The sequence below is a fragment of the Alligator sinensis genome, unplaced genomic scaffold (genome assembly GCF_000455745.1).
Source record: "Alligator sinensis unplaced genomic scaffold, ASM45574v1 scaffold280_1, whole genome shotgun sequence".
In the NCBI taxonomy this organism is placed as follows: Eukaryota; Metazoa; Chordata; order Crocodylia; family Alligatoridae; genus Alligator; species Alligator sinensis.
The window spans coordinates 3,754,506-3,764,393 of NW_005841835.1; the positions used below are offsets into that span (position 1 = coordinate 3,754,506).

Consider the following 9,888-nt stretch of genomic DNA (forward strand, 5'->3'; position numbering starts at 1 on the left):
CCTTTGTACTCTGACACATCCTCATCCTTTCCTCATAAATTAGGACACAAATAATTGGAAATGATAATAATAGTTGCTATTATATAGTAGTTTGTATTTTTGAAGTACTGTGTGGACATTAACCAATTAAACCTGATAGTGAATCTATGAGGAAAAGCAATTTAAGCAAAACACTACTTTCCTAATCCTCTAAATTTTTCAGATGGTAAAAATAGACAGAAGGTGCCACCTCACTGAAGTGAGTGGCAAAACTCCTGTTGACTTTGGAAAGGCCAGGACTTTACCCACAGATACTAGAAGCCTGATCCTGCATTTTTCTGCATCAGGGTTTTGCCATAAACTTCAGTGGGTACAGGGGCAGAGATCAGTTTATTTCCGTGGGAGTTAGATGCTTAAATGCTTTTTAAAATCTTACTAGATGTCCATCTGCATCTTTAGGTGCCTACATACTGACTTTATGGAACTTTCCAAAGGCCACACATTTCACCAGTAGCAGAGTAGCTCTAAAACCCATGAATTCCTGACTTCTAACCTCTCCTCTAGACTAGATTTCTGAAGCAGTCTTAAAGACAAAAGATCTGTAGCTGAATTTTTAAAAGGTGATGGCTCACTTAATTACAAATCACAATAGTTTAGGAAAAGTGATACACCCTTTGATAAATGGTAATTAGATACTGAGCTCTGTGGTGTTACTAATAACACAGGGACAAAAAGGATTCTTTTACCCCTCATACACAGCATGACAACTGTATTATGGGGATTTTCATCTTATACTGAAGAATCAAAGATTGGCCACAAATCTGGCATTATGATGACTTCTCTAATCCTATGCACGTGGCCATGCTATTTACCTAAACAAGGTAGGGCATAATAAGAGGAAGGATATGAAGATGTAACATTGTGTCAAACAGCAGAACTATGTGGAGTCTGCACTTAAGGGACTACCTGACCCTAATGACAGACACAGTGGGAGGGGATAATTGTAGACTTACTTAGGTAAAGGTGAAACCTAGGTCACTCAAGCATGGCAAACAACTTCTTCCTTCCTTGCTTGGCCATTGCCTTCCAGTCTAATTGGCTAAGTACAGACAGTCAAAAAGCCCAAAGCTGAATTGATTCAGTCTTTTCAGGTTAGTCTAAGCTGCAGAGATAAGCTGAGAAACAACTGGACAGACATTCACTTTTGATTCAGGAAATGCAGCCACATACCTGCAGCGGCCCAGGCCAGAAGCTGGAGGCTGCTGGAGCACAGCTCTCTGGCACTTAGCCAGAAAGGGCTGTGTGTTTGCTTCCTCTTTCTGCTGCTTCTGAGGTCTCTGGGATTTGCAGTCCAAAATCACAGCAGAAGGATTCTGCAGGGTTGCTCATCACTATTGTCTCGGACGGCCAGAACCAACTCGAGGTGATTTAGTAATTACTCGTTCGTTGGGCGGGCTGGTGAATAGAGAGGCGGACAAGGCTTAATTGGTTGCAAAACTTTACTTACGCCGCTTGTAGCTGCGACGCTGACGGTCCGGTCGTATGAACAACTATGTTAGTTGTTCCAGGTGGCAAGGCTCAGGCTAGCTCATCCGTCCACAAATCAAGCCGGCGGGGCAAGAGTACGTCGGGGATTGTGCTCGGCGATGGGGAGAAGAATCGATAGGTGATCAGTCTATCGATCAGCTCAGCCGCAAGTCGGATCTCTTTAGAGGCACTCTGCAGCGTGCTCAAAGTTCTCCGATTTGGGCGGAAGTTGCACGAAATTTTAAACGGCCAGCAAGCCAATTACCAGCCGCCACGTAGGAATAATTTAGAACTAGCCAATAATTCCCCTTCCTGGCCCCAGCCCCTAGCCGGGGTTTGCCGGGGGGGCCAGTGCCCCCATGTAGATTGGGCTCATTCTGCCTTCCCCTTCTGTGCTGGACAGATAGGGCTGGAAAGCCTCCTGGAAGACTGTGATTTAACTTGAACCAGGAAGGGACCTGGGACAAAAGTTTCATAAACTGGTTTGACCCAAACAGTTAAGTCTGATACTACATTCAACCAGGTTTATATTAAAACAGTTCCAGCTATTTTGAAACTGGTTTATGTGCACTGAACTTCTGTTCTGTTACGTTTAAACCAGTTTCTGAATACTTAAACCAGTTTATGTGTAACTTCTGTCCCTAGCCAAGGAGTCCACGTGAGAACTCCCCTTTCCGCTCACTGTACCAAGAGGTCTAATGAAGATATTAGAAAACAAGCAGCAACAGCTTCCAGTGGCATTCCCAGGACTGTTGTCATAGGCTCACCTTGCACAGGAGAGTAGCTAGGAACATCTGTGGGCTCTTCTGGGGTTTTACTAGTGGTCAGGCCTAAAGGCTCAGGATTATTGAGAACTGGGGCTGAGAGGGTGTTAGAGCAGAAAGGGCGGGTTCTCAAGAGATCAGTCGTATGGGCATAACAAATACTAGAAACTGCAAATAGAGTTGGCTTGAAGGAGAGCTACTCCTTGTACAAGTGCTCTGGCTTGGTGCTCTGAAACTAAGGCTAGGTACAGATATTATACATAAACTGGTATAAGTGACTGGAAACCAGTCTAAACCTGTAATAGAACAGAAATTCAGTGCACATAGGCTCGTTTAAAAATGGCAGACCCACTCTAAAATAGACCAGGATGATGTAGTATTAGTTTTAATTGGTTTAGGTTAAACTGGTCTACTGAACTTCTGCACCAGCTCCCCTCCCAACTCAAGTTCAATCCCAGTCCCTTGGTATCCTGGGTGCCTTTGCAGTTCCCTTGTTAACACCCCCTGCAGGGTGGGTGGGCTAGTCCCAGCCCACACTCATCTGCTCTTGCAGAGCACTGGGCCAACCCTGCCCCCAGTCTGTTACAGAGCTGAGGCAGCAAAGCCTTCGCTCCCCACCCCTGTGTCTTGTCTGCATCTGTCAACCAGAACAGGCAGCTGGGGGTGGAAGAGCAGAGGCCCTGCCCCTAGCCCAACCAGTATAGCTAGCAGTGGCTGCATGGTGGAAACTTTCCCCCTTCCTTGTGGCCTGGCCCAGCTGGCCAGTGTGGCTTCTCTCCCTGGCCCTGCCCCCTGCCAGCTGTCAGAGAGATGGAAGAGGGGGAAACGGGAGGCCCCTGCCCCAGCCCCTCCCCCGAGTTATTCTGGCTCACTTTCCTCCTCTCTCCCCCCACCACTGATAGCTGGCAGGAGGGTGGGGCTGGGGAGAGAAGCCACACTGGCCAGGCAGTCAGGAAGGGGGAAGCCCCACTGTATGCCCCCTCCCTAGCTGTTTTGGCTGGGTCTAGGCCAACCAGGTTCACACAGTGGGGGCCTCCACTTTCCTCCCCTCTCTCCCCACTGACAGCTGGTGGTGGGGGAGAGGCCTGGGGAGAAAAGTTGTGCTGGCAAGTTAGGCCAGGCAGCAAGGAAGGGGGGAAGCCCCTGCCGCATGGACCTGGCCCATCCAGATCCAAGCAAACACAACTGGGGCAGGAGGGTGGCCTGCAAGGCACGGGGCTTCCACTTCCTGTTCCCTCTCCCGGTGATGTGTGGCTATCACCCCTGGTTCCTGCCTTCCCCTGTCTGGGAAGTAGCCAGGGTGCAAGTGGAGGCCCCCGTCCTGTGGACCCAACCCCCCTGCACCTGAGCAAGCACAGCTGGCGAGGGCACCCCCCCCTGCTGCCTCTGACAGCTGGCCACTGGTGGGGGGGCAGGGCTGGGGAGAGAAGCTGCACTGAGAGGAATGTGGGAGCACCCCCGCCTTTTAGCCTTGGCCATTAAAGGCATTTGTGTGCCCCTTAACACCAAAGGGCAAGTGTGTGTTCTGTTTGCTCCCAATCCAGTCTACACAGTTTAGAGAAACCCACCTAGATTTGATTGATTCCATCTCAGGGTTTTTAAATGTCTGTACCTAATCAAAGAGACTAGGTATACAGATGAAGGTAGTTCTGCAATATCTGACAGACACTGACACTCCACAAACTATGAAATCTTTTCTTCTTATATTCCTCTTTCTGCTACCCTTCTGTTTCATTATTGCTGTAAAACAAACTTTAAAAATCAGACAGCATAAACAAGCTAAAGCAAGCTAGGGAGACTGAGCAGAATGCCCAGTGTTTCCCTTTGAAAGAAGGCAAAAGGACTGATAGAAAAGAGGTGAAGCTGTGCCTTACATAGTAGAGCTCTTTTGACATTACCAAGTGGAGTATTAGTAGATCAGAAAGGTTTTCTTCCATAGGAGAGGGAAGAGGAGTGACACACAGCTATCAGGATAAGCTTCTCCTTGGCTTGAGATCCTATGCAGTATAATTGCATTTCTACAAAGTAATACATCATTCACTTATTTCTGTGAAATATAACTCCACGCTTGTGTTTATGATAAGCTGAAATTGCTGTGTCATAGGAATCTGTATTAGCTATAGGAATTCTTTACAAAGCCATGTGCATACCTTCCCCCTCCAATGCATTTGCATAATTTCCCATACTAATCACAATACAATGGGTTACGGTGTGCTTCAGGAAGAAGGTTTCTACAGCATATTAACCAGAAATTGTTCTTAAATCTGGATGCCTATTATCCACTGAGAAATATACTCAACATAAAAATATTCAATTGTTTGCAGACTCATAAATAGCAAAGGGGATTTATATTTTGAGACTCTGCTTTATAGGATTTTGTGCCTGAAGCAGGTAGCATTTAGAACATGATCATCTTGGGCCTGGAAGCAGACTGCAGTCCAATAATATTAAGAGAGCATTCTAAAATATGCATCTCAAATATTTTCAGACTCTTCACTGACTATGCTACAATACAGCTCCCTAAAAACAAACGCGCTTGCAGCGATACATTTTGACAAATCACCAAACTCAGCAGCAAAGTGGTTAAACATTTATGATTTGATTTTATCTCAGCTTGGAATGTTGTTGGAGTGTCCCACTTCTAACAACTGTTTGCTAAGTTAAGGCTTTAGTGTTTACATAGTGCTGAATGAAGCAGCCTGGTCACCAGATGTGAATGCTTCCCTAGACTGGAGCTTTCAATCAGATCACGGTCCTAATGGTCCCTGCTCCAACCTTCTTCCTCAGGACGTCCACCAGCCTTTCCAACCTGAGGTGGGGGTGGGGGAGAGGGAAGGAGGGGAAAAAAAAGAAGCTAACATTAGGAATGTTCTGCCTGAAAGAGACAGTGTTTGCATTGAACCAAGCTGTCCTGGTGGTGGTCATACTAAGAAACAAAGCATTACTGTAAAAGACAGACATTAGGGCAAAGTGCAGACAAATTGAAAAAACTTTTAACCTACAGCCCGGCCCAGTCACAGTCAGAGGTGTTAGATCAATTAATCTTCTCCTTTGCAATATATACAGTATCTGCGATTCCTATGACACAGTAGTTAACACAGGACTGCACACATCAATATAGGTCTGGATATTCCATTTTACAGAAGCAGCACATTCAGTTCCTGAAAAAAGAATCAACTATGTGGATATAGCTGTCATTAAATAAAACATTTAGCTGCTGTACTTCTTTTGAAGAAACTCAACACCTGTTACTCAGCTCAGTTTTGGAATCTATTTTAGTGCTGTGTGTTTACCTCTAAAAATCCCAAAGGCATTATGTCAAAACCTCTTTTCAAAATACAAGAAAAATAAAGTCTCTGAGGAACTAGGGATGTATTTTATGTTTAAACTGGTGAATATGGCTGTTCTATCAATTCAAACAACAATATATGATAATTCAGGACCTATCTCAGCAAGGTACTGGGTGGCTTCAACTCCCACTGACTTCAATGAAATGGGAATGAGGGTGCTGAGCATCTCATCAGACTGCGTGCTTAGTTACCTCTTTCCTTCTTTAAAAGCACACAGGTAAACTCAAAGATTTAATTTTGTCCAGGATTTTGCATTCACATACATTTTTCTTAAGCACTCCAGGAACAGTGTGTAATAGCCATTTCCTTTGTTCATTCCATTTTATAGAATCCCTCTATTAAAGTTCTCCCATAAATAAACACATAGCGTAAAGCCTGACATTGAGGGCAGAGAACTTTTTTCAGAGTTGTGCCCAATGTATAATACACACAACACGCTGTTAAGAAGAGATGCAAGTCCAATTAGCTGCATTCAGTACTGAAAGCTCACTATCTTTTCTGCTCTGAAAAGGCCATTTTTACTTTCTTTTTTTGTTGCAAGCTGCACAACAGAGAGAATGTAAATACAAAATAGAAATAAGCCAACCATTTTAGAACTACAAAATGTGTTTGACCTACTGGATGTATAAATGATCTAAGGGCAAAAGAATTAGTTTGTGCTTCTTGGATTTATTGTCCCAAGTCATAACATATGATAATGACTACTACATACAATAGGTATTGAAACACTCAGATTTTCCAGTAACCTCTGAGCATCATGAAACTATACCTTTGATTGTACTATTTAGATTACTTAATTCCTGAAACTAGATTAGGATTTCATCACTCAAAAGCAATGGAGGGGAAGATTATTAATAGACACCAGGAAACAAAACATAGTTCTCCAGGGTACTGGAGAAATGGTTTGTCAAGTTTGGCAATTTTACTTTCCAAATGATATATTGATATTCTGATTATAAATCTACCTTTTGCCTCCTAAAGAACTGTAACATTTGAACTCAATTTGTACTCAGGGTTGACCTACAATTGTGTTCCCAGCTTTCTTGACTTTTGTACTTGTATTATTTTTTTGCATGCAATACCAAATCAGAATTATTTTCCAGTAAAAAAAATTCAGAACTTTTCTTTGTCATCTTAGTTGCACAGTAGCATTTTCCCCCAAAGCATAAATATATAGTTCCTCATCCATGTGAAGGGAAGACATGGACAGCTGATAACTTCCCATGACCTACACAACTATCAAAATGTGGGCTTCTTAGTTTATCCTTACTTGAAATACTGGCTAGCAAGTGGCTTCCAGATCCTAGAAAATCTACTGGACATATTTTTCCTCCCTTCTTTCTGAGAAGTTCACACATTTTGTCATTTCTGATGTTCCATACTTTAAAAAAATAATGATTTGGAACACATTTGCCCTCATTTTTAGCAGCTGCTAGAACCTTTGAATTTTACAGATAATTTATTTATGCTCAGCAGAACTATCCTGACCTTCTCATCCACATTAATCACCAATGGAAGCTTCTCACTCACTGGTGCTCTTCCTCTTTGTGTGTTAGGAAAATACACCCCTGCTAGGAAGCAAAAAGAGTTGAAGAAATGGAGCCAAATATTTTTGACAAATTGAAAGTCTGAGCTGATAGGAGTTTTTATTATTTTCTGAAAGACAGAAGGAAAATAGTGACATCTGACAAGCTGGATTATTTAAATCACTGTGTGGCTACACACACATGGAAAACAACTCTAAAATTGTTTCAGTTTCTTAAGTGCCTTTAAAACGATAAAGGAAATAGAAAAATGGGCATCGTGGCTTATATGTTATCCTGCACAGTTTTGTGTCCAACCAATGGCATTGCACAACAATGCAGACAGGTTAGTGAAGAATTGCCCATGTTTGAAGAGAAATACCAGTAGGATGAAAGTTGCTGTCTTCTGTTTAACCTTGAAACTGTCAGGCCTCATTGAAAATAATGAGGCTTAACAATCATAGCTTCTGCCCTTCAGATGAATGATGACTGCAATCATCAAAACGGAGTTTCCAGCATCAAGTACAAGCTGTGCAGAGCTAATTTTTTGCCTTTTGTTTCAGTGTTGTAGAGATTTGCAAACTTAGTTATTCTTTATTTGGGAACAAAAACAGTAGGGGATTAAGAAACTGGGTCCCTAAAATAGATCTAAACAATTCTGTGGAAGGGAAACTGTAACAACTACTCATGAATTAAATCTCAGAGGGTGAAATTCAATAGGCAGCTCGAGACCTACTGTGTTACTTAACTCCCACAAAATCCACAAAACAATGCTGTAGCCCTAATCAGTGGTTAGAAGCCCCTGGTACAAGCCTCTAAATTAGTACTTCAGGAACACACAATTCTAGTCCTTGTTATCTTTCACAGGGCCCATTTCTGCCACTCTTACTCACAGTGAATAACATCTTTCTCTGTGAACAGGCAAGAAGAGTTAAATACACTACTTATGCTGTAAGGTATCACCCAAAAAGGGTTCAGCTGATAGAACTGGTCCCTTAATGATCAGCCTCTATCAGAACTGGTCCCTTAATGATCAGACTCAGTAGGCTGCTGCAGTACAACTACCTCCCTTTGAAGGGTAGGCAGTCTAGGGTGTTTTACACAGCTCATAAAGAGAGCTCAGGCTCACAAAAGCTTATGCATCTCTGATTTAGGTACTCTATAAGGTGCATCTCTGCCCTGCCTTCTACTAGGCAGACTAATTCACAGCTCTAAATGCCACTCTCATAACAGCAGCTTAACTTTGATTGTGGGTTAGAGCCCATATAGCTAAACAGAAAGTATTGGGAACTAACTGGTATACCAGGCTCCTAATTTTGGCAGTTTCATGAAAAAGGATGGAAGCCAATGACTTAAAGAAACAACTTCTATTGCCTATTAACTGCATCATCGCCATATAATCCAGAAATATAATGATAGCATCTTTTACTTAACTGGCAGCTATATTTACAGCATTTGACTGTGATCCTCAACACTGAGCAAATTAACCAAAGTTGCTTTTTTTGCTAGAATGGGTTTTAGAATGTGACTGACTAACTTGTGAAGGAGGTAGTCTTTGTAGGATGACAGTGATGTAAAACAGGGTACTTAAGTAGGTCCTAGGGGGTGCGTGCAGGTGGGTGGAGATGGAGTGCCACCATGCAAGATCCCACGCTGCTGGCGCTCCTGGCTGGAAGTGGTGGGGAGGGGAAGCTTGCACGTAGTGGCTGTCCCACACCACCCGCCTCCCCCCGGCTCCATGTCCAGCCTCCGGGCCAAAAAAGTTGAAAACCCCTGATGGAAAAGATGGAACTCCGTTTCCTAAGTATAAAAAGGACAATAATCCAATTCCCTTCATCTCACAAAGTTGCCCAAAAAAGCGAATTTGCAGAGAAGATATTCTTTCTGGTGTTTAGGTAAGACAGAAGAACGATGATGGAAAAATCAGCTACAGTAAGAAAGGATTGTATGTCTGAAGATATGCAGGTTCCTAATAATGCTAAGAGAGGAATAATCACAAATACCCAAGTAGGTCAGAAACCCATTTTCTATTTACTTCTGTAGGATGATGCCTAACCCACTTAGGTACTTTTTAAACCCCCTAGGCACCTATCTGCATTTAGGTACTTTAAGCACCTTTAAAATCCAGCCCAAAGGAAATAATTCACCTTACAAATGTTGCTTTGTTTATATGTAAACTGTCTTCTATTTTTGTGTTTTCAGAAATTGGCATTAACAGGGAAAAAAAGGCTGAGCCAAAATGTTCTTAGAAAAATAGCTGCAACCCCAGCATTTGTCATACTGAGCTGCATGTATTGAAAGGTAGAAAATTCCATGCCTTCAGGACTGATGAAATTTACTGTATTTGAAGAGCATAAAAAGAAAGAGTGAAAAATATTCTCTATATGCATAAGTTATTTCTGTAGTGTGCATTTAATGGCTTCTTCTAACATCCCTGCTCCAGAAGCCAAAAACAGTTGTTTGTGAAGGGGTAACATAACCTCATTTTTTAGAGAGGCAATGGCAAAGCTGATACACAAATATTTCTTACTTTAGCAATAAAAGCACTGCCTTAAAGACTCCTGATTTCTGAGGGGCTGATAATGACCTTTTGTGAATATGGAGTTTACATTAATTCTAGGCCAGAACCAAGATTATCTGAAGTTAAGTTTAGTAGCAAACAGATTTACCTGTGGGGTCTGCTATGGTGATGATATCAGTTGGAATAAACATTCATAATCTTTGAAAAGTAAATCTCTCCTGCTG

General features: G+C 42.6%; 1 protein-coding gene across 8 annotated transcripts in view; it reads right to left on the reverse strand.

The window, feature by feature from the left end:
• Nucleotides 1-4,846: 4,846 nt before the first annotated feature.
• The window catches only part of MIPOL1 (mirror-image polydactyly 1), a 357,774-nt gene continuing 352,732 nt past the window's right edge, over nucleotides 4,847-9,888 (reverse strand). For all 8 annotated transcript variants that reach the window (XM_025201449.1, XM_025201452.1, XM_025201472.1 and 5 more), the window contains one exon: nucleotides 4,847-5,079. In XM_025201449.1, coding sequence (XP_025057234.1) covers nucleotides 5,013-5,079 — 67 coding nt within the window. In that variant the 3' untranslated portion in view covers nucleotides 4,847-5,012. The remainder of the gene's footprint in view (nucleotides 5,080-9,888) is intronic.